The 23,340-nt window shown below is 41.0% G+C and overlaps 1 protein-coding gene across 1 annotated transcript in view; it reads left to right on the top strand.

The window, feature by feature from the left end:
- nphp4 (nephronophthisis 4) overlaps positions 1-23,340 on the top strand; it is a 360,146-nt gene that overhangs the window by 264,296 nt on the left and 72,510 nt on the right. The window contains exon 14 of the mRNA XM_030138849.1: positions 5,807-5,890. Within this exon, the coding sequence (XP_029994709.1) occupies positions 5,807-5,890 (84 nt within the window). The remainder of the gene's footprint in view (positions 1-5,806; positions 5,891-23,340) is intronic.

The following is a 23,340-nucleotide window of genomic DNA, read 5'->3' as shown; positions in this document are numbered from 1 at the left end:
GATCAAACAAACAAACAGACAGAGAAAAAAAGTTCAGTAACTGACAAGTTTATAATGAATATGTGAATATTTAAAGAAAATACAAGAATTTAATGCATTCTGCAGAGTTATTCTGACGACAAACACATGCAGCATTATTGAACCGCACCTGGAAATTTACAGACTGTACTCCTCCTGCTCCTCCTCTCTCCTCTTCCTCCTCCTCTACCTCCTCTTCCTCTCCTCCTCCTCCTCCTGCTCCTCCTCTCTCCTCTTCCTCCTCCTCCTCTCCTCCTCCTCTCTGTCTCCTGATCCATGACATATGAACAGATAGTGGATCCTCTGTTCATACAGTTTGATGGTTCAGTTACTGTCTGAGTAAAAAATGCTTTTACATTCAATTATTACATATAATTTATTCCCTAAAAATATGGATAAAATCACATCTAGCAGGGCTGCATGATTCTGTCAAAAATGTGAATCACGATTCTTTTGCTTAGAATTGAGATCAGGATTCTCTGGCATGATTTTTTTCACAAATGTTTATTTCTCAGCTGTCAAAGTGGTCCGTGCCCCCCCCCCCCCGCAGAAGTGAAAGTGAACCTTTCTGTTCATTTCCCCTCCCCTCCTGTCCTGGACTATTATATATTACACACGGATAATACAGGACGGTGATGGTTTATTTGTCTGAAGTGTTTGGTGTGGTGCGTGGATAAACCTGACCAGAGACGCTGCACTGGTGGTCCTGGTTGCTGAGCAACGTCAGCTGATCTGTGAAAGTTTGCAGCACAAAGAAACTTCCCAGCAGCACAATGGAATATTTTTAATATGACATTTTTAGAAAAGGTGAGACTTTTGATTGTTGGTTAAAGGCAGAGTTATCGTCACCAGTAAAGAAAAGAAAAGAAAAGGAGAAGAAAAACAGCAGAAGTCAGAGAAGTGAAAGTGAAAACACACTTGGATCTGGACGACAGAAAAGACCGACATCAGATGAACACTGATGAAAGTGAACATGTATCATGTACCAGGTCAGGTGGGTGACTCTGGCCCCTCCCACTAGACACCAGGTCAGGTGGGTGACTCTGGCCCCTCCCACTGGACACCAGGTCAGGTGGGTGACTCTGGCCCCTCCCACTGTGGTTTTCCTCCATTTCCCTCTCTTTACTGCAGTCGTTCCTCTGCTGTCATTCACTCTTTCTTCACTCAGCTGCTGCCGACAGCAGCAGGTCACATGTTCTACAGACGCTTTACCATTGGTTGAGGGCAGAGGTGTTGGCGGTTCTGCCTTTGTGGGCATTTGTTTGTGATGCAGCCCATGAAATAAAATGATTAAAAATTGTCCGTGTTTAGAAATGAGATCACATACATGTGTGAATCGAGATCACAGTCTTTTTACAATTAATTGTGCAGCCCTAACATCTAGAATCACATTTACAATCTGAGGTTTTATTGTATTTTCCCCACCAATTTTATTTGTGTGTTTTTAAACAGTTGCTCTCATCCATAGAAATGCATTAAAATAATCAGTAAAATAAGTTTAAAAAAGTGCTTCTGTTTGGTATTAAATGTTGTCTTTTCTTCAGTATCTGTGTTCAGCCTCTGCAGTTCTAGACCTTTGAACTCACTGACACTGGGACTGCTACAGAAGAGTCTGATGACCTGTTTTATGTTCTTTGACGTTCTTTACATCCTAATTACCGAGCACACGCACGCACGCACACACGCACGCACACACACACACACACACACACACACGTACATGTAACTGACTCCACTGATACTCAGATCTGTTTGTCTGATGTGACTCAGGCAAAAGAAATACAAACATATTGAAACTTACGTTAGCGGTCCAACTAACACAGTTCTGTCAGAGTCATGATAGTTCAGGTCCACATTCAGCCCAGTCTGATCTGCAGTGGACCAAACCAGTCAAATAATAACAGTGAAAAAAGTAAAATTCTATTCTGATCAGGTTTACATCGACAAAGTTTCCTTAAAAATCTGAATAACATGAACAACTTGAATTGTCTGAAGTAAAACAAGTGCAATTTTAACAATATTCTGCCTCAGTTTATCAGTTTATCATTTACACATGTGCGTTACAATCACACAAAACATTTAATAACAGGCAGAATATTGGTCCAACTGCATTTACTTTTATTCAGACATTTCCGTTTGTTCATATTTGTTCGGGTTATTCATGTTTTTTGTAAAAGTATAGTTTGGTAATGGAAACATTTTCATGTAATTTTACTTTTTTATACCAAAAAAAACCAAAGACAGATGTGGGGTTGTCATTATTTACAGGTTATTCTGATCATATTTGACTGGTTCTGACCCACTGGAAATCTAATTGGACTGTATGTGTGTGTGTGTGGAACCTGAATTAAAAGGATTTTAACACCATTGAGTGTTAATATCTTCAGTGTAATTTTTGCATTTCACACATTCATCCCGTGGGCTGGACTGGACCCTTTGGTGGGCTGGACTGGACCCTTTGGTGGGCTGGACTGGACCCTTTGGTGGGCTGGACTGGACCCTTTGGTGGGCCGGACTGGACCCTTTGGTGGGCTGGACTGGACCCTTTGGTGGGCCGGACTGGACCCTTTGGTGGGCCAGACTGAACCCTTTGGCGGGTCGGATTTGGCCCCCGGGCCAGATGTTTGACACCTGTGAACTAGCAGGTTCCTTTGACAAGTAGATGGAGTGACAGCGGGGACGGCCAATCACATGTATGTTAGCAACACCAAAGAGCCAATCGGAGAGCAACATTTACATTAGAGGTGGGGCTTCTAGCAGAGTCTGACTGTTAACCCTGTGTGTGCCAGCATCAGTGACTAAACACTACAGACAGCGGTTAGACTGACAGTGACTTAACATTAGTGGCAGGTTATTGGTGGGGGCGGGTCCCTAGTGTCCCTACCCAATTCTACGCACCTGCCTGGAAGCCGTAAAAAGGTCTGGTTTGTTCTAAGAAACTACTGCATATATCCATCAGAACAGATCAAAGTAGAACTCCAGCTACCTTCTGAGAATCCAGCTATCGATCCTCTTCCAACAGAGTATGTCCAAATGGATTTGCCCTGTGGGCTTTGGGTGTGAGAACACAGTAAAAAAGTAGACCGGCTATGAAAATTGAAATATCATTGATTTAAATGTCAGTCCACCTAAAGGGTTATTAACCAGAGCTGATCTGTTCCAAGGGGAAGTCACATGAATGGAAGGACACCTGACGGCTGACAGTTAATGTGATGGCAGAAGGATAGTGGGAGCTAAATGTCATTTCCATCAGCTGCGCTCTTATCTCCTGTGGGCGACTACACTTGGACACCCTTTGGTGCTTTTCTTCTGATCATTTACAGTTATTATCACACACTCTTCTTCACTGTTTAGCACGTTTCCTTTCGGCCTGATCACAATCGTATATTGCTTCAGTTCTTAATCAGAATTGCAAACAGATCCCCCCAAAACACTTCCCACTGGTACTGGAGTAAATATATGGATGAAGTAACTCCGCCCACATCTGTGGTACTGGAGTAAATATATGGATGAAGTAACTCCGCCCACATCTGTGGTACTGGAGTAAATATATGGATGAAGTAACTCCGCCCACATCTGTGGTACTGGAGTAAATATATGGATGAAGTAACTCCGCCCACATCTGCGGTACTGGAGTAAATATATGGATGAAGTAACTCCGCCCACATCTGTGGTACTGGAGTAAATATATGGATGAAGTAACTCCGCCCACATCTGTGGTACTGGAGTAAATATATGTATGAAGTAACTCCGCCCACATCTGTGGTACTGGAGTAAATATATGGATGAAGTAACTCCGCCCACATCTGTGGTACTGGAGTAAATATATGGATGAAGTAACTCCGCCCACATCTGTGGTACTGGAGTAAATATATGGATGAAGTAACTCCGCCCACATCTGTGGTACTGGAGTAAATATATGGATGAAGTAACTCCGCCCACATCTGTGGTACTGGAGTAAATATATGGATGAAGTAACTCCGCCCACATCTGTGGTACTGGAGTAAATATATGGATGAAGTAACTCCGCCCACATCTGTGGTACTGGAGTGTAGAACTGGTTGTGGTCCATTCTGTGACTCCAGTGTGACACCAGAGCAGAAGCAGCTGATGGTGGACACCATGATGTTAAATGCAGGTTCTTTGGTTCCTCTAAAGCGTTGGGATGTCCTTCATCCATCAGATTGTGAAGGGAAGCAGATCAGGGCTTTTGTCTCCACCAGCACCATGCGTTTGTTTGAACCTTTGGATCTGCCACAAACATTCTGAACAGTTCCTCCAGTAGACTGGGCTGATGATGCAGACTTTCAGAAGGAGGAGAAAACTGGGCATTCCACTAAAGCTGTCAATGATGTCACTGACAGAGGGGCGGAGCTTATTCCAGACTTCAACTGTAGCCGAACAACAAATGCAGATCACAAACAGTACTGGCAACAAGTTGTCAAAGAACACAGGAACATTTTTGGTCATTTCAATAAACCAACAGTGGTTGTTGGACTTTCTAAGGAACATTTGTATGTGAGTGTCAGTTTGATTTGGAGAATAAAATGACAAATTCTTCTAATCTGCCTTATTCATTTGGATAGTTCTGTTAGAGTATACAGACATCTGCACCTGTCTGGGACACCTCTGAATGTTAATTAATTTGCATCAAATTTGGACCAAACTAATTTGGCCAGATATGGAACCAAATGCAGGGTTCCAATCCAGAGAATCTGAAAAAAAATTTTTTGGACCACCCTAGTCCGTACACCACATTCTAAATATGTGGCTCTGATTTGACTGTTTCTGTCAATATATGGAATTTTTCAGCAGGCATGCTTTGGACACCACATCTATGCAAGAAACAATGCATGATTCTCCTGAGGTCTGAAACATTTGTATATGTGTGTAGGCATTAAATATGGAGGCTATTAGGTGGAGTGTCCGTACAGCCAAGAATGTCTGATCTGACAGGGGTACAAGCCTGACACAGTTATAGGAGACACAGAATACACACAGATTTTGGACTTTAAAAGAGAAATATCGGACAAATCAAATGGCCTGTCTGATTTTTGGATCAAGCATTTTTATTTTTTATCTATATGTGCACTCTTTCTGGTACCTGGACTGGGATCAGGCCGTATACATTTTTCAAATTGGATTTATTTATTTTTGTGTGTGTGTGTGTTTTGTCCTTTTGTGTTTTTATAGTAGGTTAAAGTGAAAAAATAACAGACAGATGATCTAGATGAAGTTGTGCTGAAAAAACAGATCCAAACATGGGTATAGTAAACATTTGTTTCTATAGTATATAAAGGCCAAATCAAAAGGACTGAAAGACAGACAGAATAGACTCAGACCACTAAGGGTTAATATTGGAATGTTTCTGACACAGAAGGGACAGTGGGACTATTATTTTATTGCATTTTATTTATTTATTTATTTTTTTAATACAACTTGGTTAAATCCTTTCAGTGTGTGTATCAGTACTTTTTGAACATTTTGAGCACAATTTCAATAATATCATGATAATAATGAGAACTGTGATAATTTTGGTCACAATAACTGTGATATGACATTGTCATCTGGTTCCATCCCTAAAACCAATACATATGTAATAACACTTAATCATTTAGTTCATTTGATTTTGTTTTTTTTAATTTGATTTGATAGAGCTTTATTATTTTATATCTATATGTGCACCCTTTCTGGTACCTGGACTGGGATCAGGCTGTTTCTATTTAGGTGCTGGTTTTTCATAGATAATCTTTTTTAAATACTTTTGTTTCTTATCAAACCATCACAGGGCCCAAGCGTCCTACCTACAGGCAGAAGTTCTCTGGTGGCCAAGAAGAATCCATCCAATGTCGTCGTTGCCAAATCTATGAAGGTACAGAATGTGTGTGTGTATGTGTGTGTGTGTGTGTGTGTCTGTGGATGGTTTACCTCTGTTTTCTACACTGGACCATGTTTATCTGCTGCTTTGGTCTGTTTTCTATACACTGGACCATGTTTATCTGCTGCTTTGGTCTGTTTTCTACACACTGGACCATGTTTATCTGCTGGTCTGTTTTCTACACACTGGACCATGTTTATCTGCTGGTCTGTTTTCTACACACTGGACCATGTTTATCTGCTGCTTTGGTCTGTTTTCTACACACTGGACCATGTTTATCTGCTGCTTTGGTCTGTTTTCTACACACTGGACCATGTTTATCTGCTGCTTTGGTCTGTTTTCTACACTGGACCATGTTTATCTGCTGCTTTGGTCTGTTTTCTACACACTGGACCATGTTTATCTGCTGCTTTGGTCTGTTTTCTACACACTGGACCATGTTTATCTGCTGCTTTGGTCTGTTTTCTACACTGGACCATGTTTATCTGCTGCTTTGGTCTGTTTTCTACACACTGGACCATGTTTATCTGCTGCTTTGGTCTGTTTTCTACACACTGGACCATGTTTATCTGCTGCTTTGGTCTGTTTTCTACACACTGGACCATGTTTATCTGCTGCTTTGGTCTGTTTTCTACACTGGACCATGTTTATCTGCTGCTTTGGTCTGTTTTCTACACTGGACCATGTTTATCTGCTGCTTTGGTCTGTTTTCTACACACTGGACCATGTTTATCTGCTGCTTTGGTCTGTTTTCTACACACTGGACCATGTTTATCTGCTGCTTTGGTCTGTTTTCTACACACTGGACCATGTTTATCTGCTGCTTTGGTCTGTTTTCTACACACTGGACCATGTTTATCTGCTGCTTTGGTCTGTTTTCTACACACTGGACCATGTTTATCTGCTGCTTTGGTCTGTTTTCTACCCACTGGACCATGTTTATCTGCTGCTTTGGTCTGTTTTCTACACTGGACCATGTTTATCTGCTGCTTTGGTCTGTTTTCTACACACTGGACCATGTTTATCTGCTGCTTTGGTCTGTTTTCTACCCACTGGACCATGTTTATCTGCTGCTTTGGTCTGTTTTCTACACTGGACCATGTTTATCTGCTGCTTTGGTCTGTTTTCTACACTGGACCATGTTTATCTGCTGCTTTGGTCTGTTTTCTACACACTGGACCATGTTTATCTGCTGCTTTGGTCTGTTTTCTACACACTGGACCATGTTTATCTGCTGCTTTGGTCTGTTTTCTACACACTGGACCATGTTTATCTGCTGCTTTGGTCTGTTTTCTACACTGGACCATGTTTACCTGCTGCTTTGGTCTGTTTTCTACACTGGACCATGTTTATCTGCTGCTTTGGTCTGTTTTCTACACACTGGACCATGTTTATCTGCTGCTTTGGTCTGTTTTCTACACACTGGACCATGTTATCTGCTGCTTTGGTCTGTTTTCTACACACTGGACCATGTTTATCTGCTGCTTGGTCTGTTTTCTACACTGGACCATGTTTATCTGCTGCTTTGGTCTGTTTTCTACACTGGACCATGTTTATCTGCTGCTTTGGTCTGTTTTCCTACACACTGGACCATGTTTATCTGCTGCTTTGGTCTGTTTCTCTACACACTGGACCATGTTATCTGCTGCTTTGGTCTGTTTTCTACACACTGGACCATGTTTATCTGCTGCTTTGGTCTGTTTTTCTACCACTGGACCATGTTTATCTGCTGCTTTGGTCTGTTTTCTACACTGGACCATGTTTATCTGCTGCTTTGGTCTGTTTCTACACTGGACCATGTTTATCTGCTGCTTTGGTCTGTTTTCTACACACTGGACCATGTTTATCTGCTGCTTCGGTCTGTTTTCTACACTGGACCATGTTTATCTGCTGCTTCGGTCTGTTTTCTACACTGGACCATGTTTATCTGCTGCTTTGGTCTGTTTTCTACACTGGACCATGTTTATCTGCTGCTTTGGTCTGTTTTCTACACTGGACCATGTTTATCTGCTGCTTTGGTCTGTTTCCTACACACTGGACCATGTTTATCTGCTGCTTTGGTCTGTTTCCTACACACTGGACCATGTTCATCTGCTGCTTTGGTCTGTTTTCTACACTGGACCATGTTTATCTGCTGCTTTGGTCTGTTTTCTACACACTGGACCATGTTTATCTGCTGCTTTGGTCTGTTTTCTACACACTGGACCATGTTTATCTGCTGCTTTGGTCTGTTTTCTACACACTGGACCATGTTTATTCTGCTGCTTTGGTCTGTTTTCTACACACTGGACCATGTTTATCTGCTGCTTTGGTCTGTTTTTCTACACACTGGACCATGTTTATCTGCTGCTTTGGTCTGTTTTCTACACACTGGACCATGTTTATCTGCTGCTTTGGTCTGTTTTCTACACACTGGACCATGTTTATCTGCTGCTTTGGTCTGTTTTCTACACTGGACCATGTTTATCTGCTGCTTTGGTCTGTTTTCTATACACTGGACCATGTTTATCTGCTGCTTTGGTCTGTTTTCTACACACTGGACCATGTTTATCTGCTGCTTTGGTCTGTTTTCTACACTGGACCATGTTTATCTGCTGCTTCGGTCTGTTTCTACACACTGGACCATGTTTATCTGCTGCTTTGGTCTGTTTTCTACACTGGACCATGTTTATCTGCTGCTTTGGTCTGTTTTCTACACACTGGACCATGTTTATCTGCTGCTTTGGTCTGTTTTCTACACACTGGACCATGTTTATCTGCTGCTTTGGTCTGTTTTCTACACACTGGACCATGTTTATATTCTGCTGCTTTGGTCTGTTTTCTACACACTGGACCATGTTTATATCTGCTGCTTTGGTCTGTTTTCTACACACGGGACCATGTTTATCTGCTGCTTTGGTCTGTTTTCTACACACTGGACCATGTTATCTGCTGCTTTGGTCTGTTTTCTACACTGGACCATGTTTATCTGCTGCTTTGGTCTGTTTTCTACACACTGGACCATGTTTATCTGCTGCTTTGGTCTGTTTTCCTACACACTGGAACCATGTTTATCTGCTGCTTTGGTCTGTTTTCTACACACTGGACCATGTTTATCTGCTGCTTTGGTCTGTTTTCTACACTGGACCATGTTTATCTGCTGCTTTGGTCTGTTTTCTACACTGGACCATGTTTATCTGCTGCTTTGGTCTGTTTTCTACACTGGACCATGTTTATCTGCTGCTTTGGTCTGTTTTCTACACACTGGACCATGTTTATCTGCTGCTTTGGTCTGTTTTCTACACACTGGACCATGTTTATCTGCTGCTTTGGTCTGTTTCTACACACTGGACCATGTTTATCTGCTGCTTTGGTCTGTTTTCCTACACACTGGACCATGTTTATCTGCTGCTTTGGTCTGTTTTCTACCCACTGGACCATGTTTATCTGCTGCTTTGGTCTGTTTTCTACACTGGACCATGTTTATCTGCTGCTTTGGTCTGTTTTCTACACACTGGACCATGTTTATCTGCTGCTTTGGTCTGTTTTCTACCCACTGGACCATGTTTATCTGCTGCTTTGGTCTGTTTTCTACACTGGACCATGTTTATCTGCTGCTTTGGTCTGTTTTCTACACTGGACCATGTTTATCTGCTGCTTTGGTCTGTTTTCTACACACTGGACCATGTTTATCTGCTGCTTTGGTCTGTTTTCTACACTGGACCATGTTTATCTGCTGCTTCGGTCTGTTTTCTACACTGGACCATGTTTATCTGCTGCTTTGGTCTGTTTTCTACACTGGACCATGTTTATCTGCTGCTTTGGTCTGTTTTCTACACTGGACCATGTTTATCTGCTGCTTTGGTCTGTTTTCTACACACTGGACCATGTTTATCTGCTGCTTTGGTCTGTTTCCTACACACTGGACCATGTTCATCTGCTGCTTTGGTCTGTTTTCTACACTGGACCATGTTTATCTGCTGCTTTGGTCTGTTTTCTACCCACTGGACCATGTTTATCTGCTGCTTTGGTCTGTTTTCTACCCACTGGACCATGTTTATCTGCTGCTTTGGTCTGTTTTCTACACTGGACCATGTTTACCTGCTGCTTTGGTCTGTTTTCTACACTGGACCATGTTTATCTGCTGCTTTGGTCTGTTTTCTACACACTGGACCATGTTTATCTGCTGCTTTGGTCTGTTTTCTACACACTGGACCATGTTTATCTGCTGCTATCGGTCTGTTTTCTACACACTGGACCATGTTTATTCTGCTGCTTTGGTCTGTTTTCTACACTGGACCATGTTTATCTGCTGCTTTGGTCTGTTTTCTACACACTGGACCATGTTTATTCTGCTGCTTTGGTCTGTTTTCTACACACTGGACCATGTTTATCTGCTGCTTTGGTCTGTTTTCTACACACTGGACCATGTTTATCTGCTGCTTTGGTCTGTTTTCTACACACTGGACCATGTTATATCTGCTGCTTTGGTCTGTTTTCTACACACTGGACCATGTTTATCTGCTGCTTTGGTCTGTTTTCCTACACACTGGACCATGTTTATCTGCTGCTTTGGTCTGTTTTCTACACACTGGACCATGTTTATCTGCTGCTTTGGTCTGTTTTCTACACTGGACCATGTTTATTCTGCTGCTTTGGTCTGTTTTCTATACACTGGACCATGTTTATCTGCTGCTTTGGTCTGTTTTTCTACACACTGGACCATGTTTATCTGCTGCTTTGGTCTGTTTTCTACACTGGACCATGTTTATCTGCTGCTTTGGTCTGTTTTCTACACACTGGACCATGTTTATCTGCTGCTTTGGTCTGTTTTCTACACACTGGACCATGTTTATCTGCTGCTTTGGTCTGTTTTCTACACTGGACCATGTTTATCTGCTGCTTTGGTCTGTTTTCTACACTGGACCATGTTTATCTGCTGCTTTGGTCTGTTTTCTACACTGGACCATGTTTATCTGCTGCTTTGGTCTGTTTCCTACACACTGGACCATGTTTATCTGCTGCTTTGGTCTGTTTCCTACACACTGGACCATGTTTATCTGCTGCTTTGGTCTGTTTTCTACACACTGGACCATGTTTATCTGCTGCTTTGGTCTGTTTTCTACACACTGGACCATGTTTTATCTGCTGCTTTGGTCTGTTTCTACACACTGGACCATGTTTATCTGCTGCTTTGGTCTGTTTTCTACACACTGGACCATGTTTATCTGCTGCTTTGGTCTGTTTTCTACACACTGGACCATGTTTATCTGCTGCTTTGGTCTGTTTTCTACACTGGACCATGTTTATCTGCTGCTTTGGTCTGTTTTCTACACTGGACCATGTTTATCTGCTGCTTTGGTCTGTTTTCTACACACTGGACCATGTTTATCTGCTGCTTTGGTCTGTTTTCTACACTGGACCATGTTTATCTGCTGCTTTGGTCTGTTTTCTACACACTGGACCATGTTTATCTGCTGCTTTGGTCTGTTTTCTACACACTGGACCATGTTTATCTGCTGCTTTGGTCTGTTTTTCTACACTGGACCATGTTTATCTGCTGCTTTGGTCTGTTTCTACACACTGGACCATGTTTATTCTGCTGCTTTGGTCTGTTTCTACACACTGGACCATGTTTATCTGCTGCTTTGGTCTGTTTTCTATACACTGGACCATGTTTATCTGCTGCTTGGTCTGTTTTCTACACACTGGACCATGTTTATCTGCTGCTTTGGTCTGTTTTCTACACACTGGACCATGTTTATCTGCTGCTTGGTCTGTTTTCTACACACTGGACCATGTTTATCTGCTGCTTTGGTCTGTTTTCTACACACTGGACCATGTTTATCTGCTGCTTTGGTCTGTTTTCTACACACTGGACCATGTTTATCTGCTGCTTTGGTCTGTTTTCTACACTGGACCATGTTTATCTGCTGCTTTGGTCTGTTTTCCTACACTGGACCATGTTTATCTGCTGCTTTGGTCTGTTTTCTACACACTGGACCATGTTTATCTGCTGCTTTGGTCTGTTTTCTACACTGGACCATGTTTATCTGCTGCTTTGGTCTGTTTTCTACACACTGGACCATGTTTATCTGCTGCTTTGGTCTGTTTTCTACACACTGGACCATGTTTATCTGCTGCTTTGGTCTGTTTTCTACACTGGACCATGTTTATCTGCTGCTTTGGTCTGTTTTCCACACTGGACCATGTTTATCTGCTGCTTTGGTCTGTTTTCTACACACTGGACCATGTTTATCTGCTGCTTTGGTCTGTTTTCTACACACTGGACCATGTTTATCTGCTGCTTTGGTCTGTTTTCTACACACTGGACCATGGTTTATCTGCTGCTTTGGTCTGTTTTCTACACTGGACCATGTTTATCTGCTGCTTTGGTCTGTTTTCTACACTGGACCATGTTATCTGCTGCTTTGGTCTGTTTTCTACACACTGGACCATGTTATCTGCTGCTTTGGTCTGTTTTCCTACACTTGACCATGTTTATCTGCTGCTTCGGTCTGTTTTCTACACTGGACCATGTTTATCTGCTGCTTCGGTCTGTTTTCTACACTGGACCATGTTTATCTGCTGCTTTGGTCTGTTTTCTACACTGGACCATGTTATCTGCTGCTTTGGTCTGTTTTCTACACACTGGACCATGTTTATCTGCTGCTTTGGTCTGTTTCCTACACACTGGACCATGTTCATCTGCTGCTTTGGTCTGTTTTCTACACTGGACCATGTTTATCTGCTGCTTTGGTCTGTTTTCTACACACTGGACCATGTTTATCTGCTGCTTTGGTCTGTTTTCTACCCACTGGACCATGTTTATCTGCTGCTTTGGTCTGTTTTCTACACTGGACCATGTTTACCTGCTGCTTTGGTCTGTTTTCTACACTGGACCATGTTTATCTGCTGCTTTGGTCTGTTTTCTACACACTGGACCATGTTTATCTGCTGCTTTGGTCTGTTTTCTACACACTGGACCATGTTTATCTGCTGCTTCGGTCTGTTTTCTACACACTGGACCATGTTTATCTGCTGCTTTGGTCTGTTTTCTACACTGGACCATGTTTATCTGCTGCTTTGGTCTGTTTTCTACACACTGGACCATGTTTATCTGCTGCTTTGGTCTGTTTTCTACACACTGGACCATGTTTATCTGCTGCTTTGGTCTGTTTTCTACACACTGGACCATGTTTATCTGCTGCTTTGGTCTGTTTTCTACACACTGGACCATGTTTATCTGCTGCTTTGGTCTGTTTTCTACACACTGGACCATGTTTATCTGCTGCTTTGGTCTGTTTTCTACACACTGGACCATGTTTATCTGCTGCTTGTGGTCTGTTTTCTACACACTGGACCATGTTTATCTGCTGCTTTGGTCTGTTTTCTACACTGGACCATGTTTATCTGCTGCTTTGGTCTGTTTTCTACACTGGACCATGTTTATCTGCTGCTTTGGTCTGTTTTTCTACACACTGGACCATGTTTATCTGCTGCTTTGGTCTGTTTTCTACACTGGACCATGTTTATCTGCTGCTTTGGTCTGTTTTCTACACACTGGACCATGTTTATCTGCTGCTTTGGTCTGTTTTCTACACACTGGACCATGTTTATCTGCTGCTTTGGTCTGTTTTCCTACACTGGACCATGTTTATCTGCTGCTTTGGTCTGTTTTCTACACTGGACCATGTTTATCTGCTGCTTTGGTCTGTTTTCTACACTGGACCATGTTTATCTGCTGCTTTGGTCTGTTTTCTACACACTGGACCATGTTTATCTGCTGCTTGGTCTGTTTCCTACACACTGGACCATGTTTATCTGCTGCTTTGGTCTGTTTTCTACACACTGGACCATGTTTATCTGCTGCTTTGGTCTGTTTTCTACACAACTGGACCATGTTTATCTGCTGCTTTGGTCTGTTTTCCTACACACTGGACCATGTTTATCTGCTGCTTTGGTCTGTTTCTACACCTGGACCATGTTTATCTGCTGCTTTGGTCTGTTTTCTACACACTGGACCATGTTTATCTGCTGCTTTGGTCTGTTTTTCTACACTGGACCATGTTTTATCTGCTGCTTTGGTCTGTTTTCTACACTGGACCAGGTTTATCTGCTGCTTTGGTTCTGTTTTCTACACACTGGACCATGTTATCTGCTGCTTTGGTCTGTTTTCTACACACTGGACCATGTTTATCTGCTGCTCTTTGGTCTGTTTTCTACACACTGGACCATGTTTATCTGCTGCTTTGGTCTGTTTCTACACACTGGACCATGTTTATCTGCTGCTTTGGTCTGTTTTCTACACTGGACCATGTTTATCTGCTGCTTTGGTCTGTTTTCTACACACTGGACATGTTTATCTGCTGCTTTGGTCTGTTTCTAACACTGGACCATGTTTATCTGCTGCTTTGGTCTGTTTTCTATACACTGGACCATGTTTTCTGCTGCTTTGGTCTGTTTTCTACCACTGGACCATGTTTATCTGCTGCTTGGTCGTTTCTACACACTGGACATGTTATCTGCTGCTTTGGTCTGTTTTCTACACTGGACCATGTTTATCTGCTGCTTTGGTCTGTTTTCTACACTGGACCATGTTTATATCTGCTGCTTTGGTCTGTTTTTCTACACTGGACCATGTTTATCTGCTGCTTTGGTCTGTTTTCTACACACTGGACCATGTTTATCTGCTGCTTGGTCTGTTTTCTACACTGGACCAGTTTATATCTGCTGCTTTGGTCTGTTTTCTACACTGGACCATGTTTATCTGCTGCTTTGGTCTGTTTTCTACACTGGACCATGTTTATCTGCTGCTTTGGTCTGTTTTCTACACTGGACCACGTTTATCTGCTGCTTTGGTCTGTTTTCTACACCTGGACCATGTTTATATCTGCTGCTTTGGTCTGTTTTCTACACACTGGACCATGTTTTATCTGCTGCTTTGGTCTGTTTTCTACACACTGGACCATGTTTATCTGCTGCTTTGGTCTGTTTTCTACACACTGGACCATGTTTATCTGCTGCTTTGGTCTGTTTTCTACACACTGGACCATGTTTATCTGCTGCTTTGGTCTGTTTTCTACACACTGGACCATGTTTATCTGCTGCTTTGGTCTGTTTCTACACACGGGACCATGTTTATTCTGCTGCTTTGGTCTGTTTTCTACACACTGGACCTGTTTATCTGCTGCTTGGTCTGTTTTCTACACACTGGACCATGTTTATCTGCTGCTTTGGTCTGTTTCTACACACTGGACCATGTTTATCTGCTGCTTTGGTCTGTTTTTCTACACACTGGACCATGTTTATCTGCTGCTTTGGTCTGTTTTCTACACACTGGACCATGTTTATCTGCTGCTTTGGTCTGTTTTCTACACACTGGACCATGTTTATCTGCTGCTTTGGTCTGTTTCTACACACTGGACCATGTTTATCTGCTGATTGGTCTGTTTTCTACACTGGACATGTTATCTGCTGCTTTGGTCTGTTTTCTACACTGGACCATGTTTATCTGCTGCTTTGGTCTGTTTTCTACACTGGACCATGTTTATCTGCTGCTTTGGTCTGTTTTCTACACACTGGACCATGTTTATCTGCTGCTTTGGTCTGTTTTCTACACACTGGACCATGTTTATCTGCTGCTTCGGTCTCCTACTTTCCACTCTCTGCTGTGCATATCTCCAGGCTGGAATTATAGTAAGCTATGCATCTGGGTCGCATTGTGGATGTAAATGGATGTATATGAGCTTCCGTATATTACATTACAAACCTTTTATGGGTTGAAGGGAACAAGGCAACAAAAACAGCCTGGATTTGAAGCCAACTCAGAAATATTGGTAACATTTTAGAATCAGTCCACACTATGAAGCATTAGTTCAGCATTAACAAATACTGAATTCATCATTTATAAAGCATATTTATGACATGAATAGTCATTAACCCTTTCATGCACGAATTATGAGAACCTTGATCAAAATTTATTTTCATGAGTGTTTTTATTCCTCTTTAGGCATGAAAAAAAAATGCGATTGAAAATTTTGTTAAGAATCTATTTTTCATGGAGTTAAAAAAATGTCCACTCAGTTTGAAACCATGGATTTAAGTATTGTAACAAAGAAGCATGTATTTACTGATAGATCATGTGAAAACTATGAAATAACAACACTTTTAATGCAGCTAATCTGATGTTTTCTCACATTTTAACGTACTCTAATACTAGTCATTACTCACTTCATGGAGATAATATGCAAAAAAAAACCCAAAAAAAACTTTATGTAAAAAAAAACAAACAAAAAACTATTTAATAATAATGACAAGCAATTGATTTACACTCAAACATGTTACTGCAGATCAGGTTTATCAAGAACAGCAAAGTTACTGTAATAGTGTGAATTGCAGTGTATGGGATGGTGCATAAGTGTCCACTGTATTGGCTGATATGCAACGAAAACAACAAAACCCATGAATATATAAGACAAAAGCTGTAGAATAACTGTCCACTGTAGTGACCACTATGCATGAAAGGGTTAATATATGGTTTATAAGCACAGTTGTAAATGTTTTACTCATCATTAATAAGCTCATCTACAATGTGCTTAATGATTGTATGTTCATACTTTATAAATTATGGATTCAGCATTTAAACATTTAGTATTGCATCACATAGGAACCAGTTGTGATGTGCGTTTCTGCTCACACATACACTATTCACACATGTACTAATGGTGAGTGAATATGTTAGTGTGTATTTTATACTAACTCACATTTATTTTCCAATAGATGTCCTATAAACAGTTATTAATACAGGAATTCATTCTTTCAGGTAGTTCTAAAGCACTTATTACTCATTAATTCAGTCTATGGTGTGAGCTCATCTAAAGTGTGCACTATCTGTGACATCTAAAGCATTTACAAATGAGATTTAAAGGATGGAAATGAATAAAGACTCACAAAAGTGTCAGTTATTCTAACAAAGGAGACACACAGCACATGGGATTATTAAAACAAACTGCATTAATATTTATTGCAACTTCTCACAAAACATGGCTCAATAAAAACTCAAAAAAACCAATAGCAGATCATAGAGGTTTCAAGTACTAAACACAAAAAGTACTGAGTAAATAATTTTTTTAATTAAAAAATATATTTTTCATTATTAAAAAATGAAGTCAGAAAATCTGTCAGTGTCATAATTCAATATAATTCTAAACCTCAAAAGTGTCAATATTATGAAACAGATAAAATAAACTCTTTAAAATATTTAGAACTGTGCTTATAAACCATGTATTAATGAGTATTCATGTCATAAATATGCTTTATAAATGATGAATACAGTATTTATTAATGCTTAACTAATGCTACATAGTGTGGACTTATTATAAAGTTTTACCAAAATATGTTGAAGTGCAGTTCCACTGGCAGCCACCAGATGGACACTGCTTCTAAAAATTTGTGTTCAGTTGACTCGATTCAAAAACTAGTTACTTCCTTCGAGAAATGTTGAAAATCTGGATTTCCTAATGCTGAAAGAAACCAATGCCAGGATTTACTCTGAACAGTGAAAGGAAACACTGGAAAGGCATGGGCCCAGGTGTATGAGGACGAGCCTGGAGGGGAGAGAGAGGAAGGATTAAAATAAGACTGAGGGTAGAGAGAGGAAGGATTAAAATCAGACTGAGGGTAGAGAGAGGAAGGATTAAAATAAGACTGAGGGTAGAGAGAGGAGGGATTAAAATAAGACTGAGGGTAGAGAGAGGAAGGATTAAAATCAGACTGAGGGGAGACAGAGGAAGGATTAAAATAAGACTGAGGGTAGAGAGAGGAAGGATTAAAAAAAGACTGAGGGTAGAGAGAGGAAGGATTAAAATCAGACTGAGGGGAGACAGAGGAAGGATTAAAATAAGACTGAGGGTAGAGAGAGGAAGGATTAAAATAAGACTGAGGGTAGAGAGAGGAAGGATTAAAATAAGACTGAGGGTAGAGAGAGGAAGGATTAAAATCAGACTGAGGGGAGACAGAGGAAGGATTAAAATAAGACTGAGGGTATAGAGAGGAAGGATTAAAATAAGACTGAGGGTATAGAGAGGAAGGATTAAAATCAGACTGAGGGGAGAGAGAGGAAGGATTAAAATAAGACTGAGGGTAGAGAGAGGAAGGATTAAAATAAGACTGAGGGTAGAGAGAGGAAGGATTAAAATCAGACTGAGGGTAGAGAGAGGAAGGATTAAAATAAGACTGAGGGTAGAGAGAGGAAGGATTAAAATCAGACTGAGGGGAGAGAGAGGAAGGATTAAAATAAGACTGAGGGTAGAGAGAGGAAGGATTAAAATAAGACTGAGGGTATAGAGAGGAAGGATTAAAATCAGACTGAGGGGAGACAGAGGAAGGATTAAAATAAGACTGAGGGTAGAGAGAGGAAGGATTAAAATAAAACTGAGGGTAGAGAGAGGAAGGATTAAAATCAGACTGAGGGGAGAGAGGAAGGATTAAAATAAGACTGAGGGTATAGAGAGGAAGGATTAAAATAAGACTGAGGGTAGAGAGAGGAAGGATTAAAATCAGACTGAGGGTAGAGAGAGGAAGGATTAAAATAAGACTGAGGGTAGAGAGAGGAAGGATTAAAATCAGACTGAGGGTAGAGAGAGGAAGGATTAAAATAAGACTGAGGGTAGAGAGAGGAAGGATTAAAATCAGACTGAGGGGAGACAGAGGAAGGATTAAAATAAGACTGAGGGTAGAGAGGAAGGATTAAAATAAGACTGAGGGTATAGAGAGGAAGGATTAAAATCAGACTGAGGGGAGAGAGAGGAAGGATTAAAATAAGACTGAGGGTATAGAGAGGAAGGATTAAAATAAGACTGAGGGTAGAGAGAGGAAGGATTAAATAAGACTGAGGGTAGAGAGAGGAAGGATTAAAATCAGACTGAGGGGAGACAGAGGAAGGATTAAAATAAGACTGAGGGTAGAGAGAGGAAGGATTAAAATAAGACTGAGGGTATAGAGAGGAAGGATTAAAATCAGACTGAGGGGAGAGAGAGGAAGGATTAAAATAAGACTGAGGGTAGAGAGAGGAAGGATTAAAATCAGACTGAGGGTAGAGAGAGGAAGGATTAAATCAGACTGAGGGAGAGAGAGGAAGGATTAAAATAAGACTGAGGGTATAGAGAGGAAGGATTAAAATCAGACTGAGGGGAGAGAGAGGAAGGATTAAAATAAGACTGAGGGTATAGAGAGGAAGGATTAAAATAAGACTGAGGGTAGAGAGAGGAAGGATTAAAATCAGACTGAGGGTAGAGAGAGGAAGGATTAAAATAAGACTGAGGGTATAGAGAGGAAGGATTAAAATCAGACTGAGGGGAGAGAGAGGACGGATTAAAATAAGACTGAGGGTATAGAGAGGAAGGATTAAAATCAGACTGAGGGTAGAGAGAGGAAGGATTAAAATCAGACTGAGGGGAGAGAGAGGAAGGATTAAAATCAGACTGAGGGTATAGAGAGGAAGGATTAAAATAAGACTGAGGGTATAGAGAGGAAGGATTAAAATCAGACTGAGGGGAGAGAGAGGAAGGATTAAAATCAGACTGAGGGGAGAGAGAGGAAGGATTAAAATCAGACTGAGGGTAGAGAGAGGAAGGATTAAAATCAGACTGAGGGGAGAGAGAGGAAGGATTAAATTAAGACTGAGGGGAGAGAGAGGAAGGATTAAAATCAGACTGAGGGGAGAGAGAGGAAGGATTAAAATCAGACTGAGGGTAGAGAGAGGAAAGATTAAAATAAGACTGAGGGGAGAGAGAGGAAGGATTAAAATAAGACTGAGGGGAGAGAGAGGAAGGATTAAAATAAGACTGACGGTAGAGAGAGGAAGGATTAAAATCAGACTGAGGGTAGAGAGAGGAAGGATTAAAATAAGACTGAGGGGAGAGAAAGAAAGGATTAAATTAAGACTGAGGGTAGAGAGAGGAAGGATTAAAATCAGACTGAGGGGAGAGAGAGGAAGGATTAAAATAAGACTGAGGGGAGAGAGAGGAAGGATTAAAATCAGACTGAGGGTAGAGAGAGGAAGGATTAAAATAAGACTGAGAGGAGAGAGAGGAAGAATTAAAATCAGACTGAGGGTAGAGAGAGGAAGGATTAAAATCAGACTGAGGGTAGAGAGAGGAAGGATTAAAATAAGACTGAGGGGAGAGAGAGGAAGGATTAAAATAAGACTGAGGGGAGAGAGAGGAAGGATTAAAGTAAGACTGAGGGTAGAGAGAGGAAGGATTAAAATAAGACTGAGGGGAGAGAGAGGAAGGATTAAATTAAGACTGAGGGTAGAGAGAGGAAGGATTAAAATCAGACTGAGGGGAGAGAGAGGAAGGATTAAAATAAGACTGAGGGGAGAGAGAGGAAGGATTAAAATCAGACTGACGGTATAGAGAGGAAGGATTAAAATCAGACTGAGGGTATAGAGAGGAAGGATTAAAATAAGACTGAGGGGAGAGAGAAGAAGGATTAAAATAAGACTGAGGGTATAGAGAGGAAGGATTAAAATCAGACTGAGGGGAGACAGAGGAAGGATTAAAATAAGGATGAGGGTAGAGAGAGGAAGGATTAAAATCAGACTGAGGGTAGAGAGTGGAAGGATTAAAATCAGACTGAGGGTAGAGAGAGGAAGGATTAAAATAAGACTGAGGGGAGAGAGTGGAAGGATTAAAATCAGACTGAGGGTAGAGAGTGGAAGGATTAAAATAAGACTGAGGGTAGAGAGAGGAAGGATTAAAATAAGACTGAGGGTAGAGAGAGGAAGGATTAAAATCAGACTGAGGGTAGAGAGAGGAAGGATTAAAATCAGACTGAGGGTAGAGAGAAGAAGGATTAAAATAAGACTGAGGGTAGAGAGAGGAAGGATTAAAGTAAGACTGAGGGTAGAGAGAGGAAGGATTAAAGTAAGACTGAGGGTAGAGAGATTAAGGATTAAAATAAAACTGAGGGTAGAGAGAGGAAGGATTAAAATCAGACTGAGGGTAGAGAGAGGAAGGATTAAAATAAGACTGACGGTAGAGAGAGGAAGGATTAAAATAAGACTGAAGGTAGAGAGAGGAAGGATTAAAGTAAGACTGAGGGTAGAGAGAGGAAGGATTAAAGTAAGACTGAGGGTAGAGAGAGGAAGGATTAAAATAAAACTGAGGGTAGAGAGAGGAAGGATTAAAGTAAGACTGAGGGTAGAGAGAGGAAGGATTAAAGTAAGACTGAGGGTAGAGAGAGGAAGGATTAAAGTAAGACTGAAGGTAGAGAGAGGAAGGATTAAAATCAGACTGAGGGGAGAGAGTGGAAGGATTAAAATAAGACTGAGGGTAGAGAGAGGAAGGATTAAAATCAGACTGAGGGTAGAGAGAGGAAGGATTAAAATAAGACTGAGGGTAGAGAGAGGAAGGATTAAAATAAGACTGAGGGGAGAGAGTGGAAGGATTAAAATAAGACTGAGGGTAGAGAGAGGAAGGATTAAAATAAAACTGAGGGTAGAGAGAGGAAGGATTAAAATAAGACTGAGGGTAGAGAGAGGAAGGATTAAAATCAGACTGAGGGTAGAGAGAGGAAGGATTAAAATAAGACTGAGGGGAGAGAGTGGAAGGATTAAAATAAAACTGAGGGGAGAGAGAGGAAGGATTAAAATAAGACTGAGGGTAGAGAGAGGAAGGATTAAAATAAGACTGAGGGTAGAGAGAGGAAGGATTAAAATCAGACTGAGTGTAGAGAGAGGAAGGATTAAAATCAGACTGAGGGTAGAGAGAGGAAGGATTAAAATCAGACTGGGGGTAGAGAGAGGAAGGATTAAAATAAAACTGAGGGGAGAGAGAGGAAGGATTAAAATCAGACTGGGGTAGAGAGAGGAAGGATTAAAATAAGACTGAGGGGAGAGAGAGGAAGGATTAAAATCAGACTGAGGGTAGAGAGAGGAAGGATTAAAATCAGACTGAGGGTAGAGAGAGGAAGGATTAAAATAAGACTGAGGGTAGAGAGAGGAAGGATTAAAATAAGACGGAGGGTAGAGAGAGGAAGGATTAAAATCAGACTGAGGGTAGAGAGAAGAAGGATTAAAATAAGACTGAGGGTAGAGAGAGGAAGGATTAAAGTAAGACTGAGGGTAGAGAGAGGAAGGATTAAAGTAAGACTGAGGGTAGAGAGATTAAGGATTAAAATAAAACTGAGGGTAGAGAGAGGAAGGATTAAAATCAGACTGAGGGTAGAGAGAGGAAGGATTAAAATAAGACTGACGGTAGAGAGAGGAAGGATTAAAATCAGACTGAGGTAGAGAGAGGAAGGATTAAAATCAGACTGAGGGTAGAGAGAGGAAGGATTAAAAGTAAGACTGAGGGTAGAGAGAGGAAGGATTAAAATAAAACTGAGGGTAGAGAGAGGAAGGATTAAAGTAAGACTGAGGGTAGAGAGAGGAAGGATTAAAGTAAGACTGAGGGTAGAGAGAGGAAGGATTAAAATCAGACTGAGGGTAGAGAGAGGAAGGATTAAAATCAGACTGAAGGTAGAGAGAGGAAGGATTAAAATCAGACTGAGGGGAGAGAGTGGAAGGATTAAAATAAGACTGAGGGTAGAGAGAGGAAGGATTAAAATCAGACTGAGGTAGAGAGAGGAAGGATTAAAATAAGACTGAGGGTAGAGAGAGGAAGGATTAAAATCAGACTGAGGGTAGAGAGAGGAAGGATTAAAATAAGACTGAGGGGAGAGAGTGGAAGGATTAAAATAAGACTGAGGGTAGAGAGAGGAAGGATTAAAATAAGACTGAGGGTAGAGAGAGGAAGGATTAAAATCAGACTGAGGGTAGAGAGAGGAAGGATTAAAATAAGACTGAGGGTAGAGAGAGGAAGGATTAAAATAAGACTGAGGGTATAGAGAGGAAGGATTAAAATAAGACTGAGGGTAGAGAGAGGAAGGATTAAAATAAGACTGAGGGGAGAGAGAGGAAGGATTAAAATAAGACTGAGGGGAGAGAGTGGAAGGATTAAAATAAGACTGAGGGTAGAGAGAGGAAGGATTAAAATCAGACTGAGGGTAGAGAGAGGAAGGATTAAAATCAGACTGAGAGTGGTTCATTTACTGACACATTTGATAACATTACCAACAGAGGCTACTGGTCAGAACCATCATCCTTTGCTTTTTGAGCCTCTCTCTCTTGTCTAAATATGGACACTTCTGACTCCAGCTAATATTCTTCTTTTCTTCTTCTTTTTTTCTTTTTCTTTTTCTTTTTTCTTCTTCTTCTTCTTCTTCTTCTTCTTCTTCTTCTTCTTCTTCTTCTTCTTCTTCTTCTTCTTATTATTATTATTATTATTATTATTATTATTATTATTATTATTATTATTATTATTATTATTATTATTATTGAGTGGTGCAGTGGTTTGCACTCATGCCTCACGACAAGAAGGTCCTGGGTTCAATTCCAACACCAGTCGACAGGGGGTGGG

Source organism: Sphaeramia orbicularis, chromosome 7 (assembly GCF_902148855.1).
Source record: "Sphaeramia orbicularis chromosome 7, fSphaOr1.1, whole genome shotgun sequence".
Taxonomy (NCBI): Eukaryota; Metazoa; Chordata; class Actinopteri; order Kurtiformes; family Apogonidae; genus Sphaeramia; species Sphaeramia orbicularis.
The sequence above is the reverse complement of the archived record's forward strand: the minus strand, read 5'-3'. Positions and strand labels throughout refer to the sequence as shown.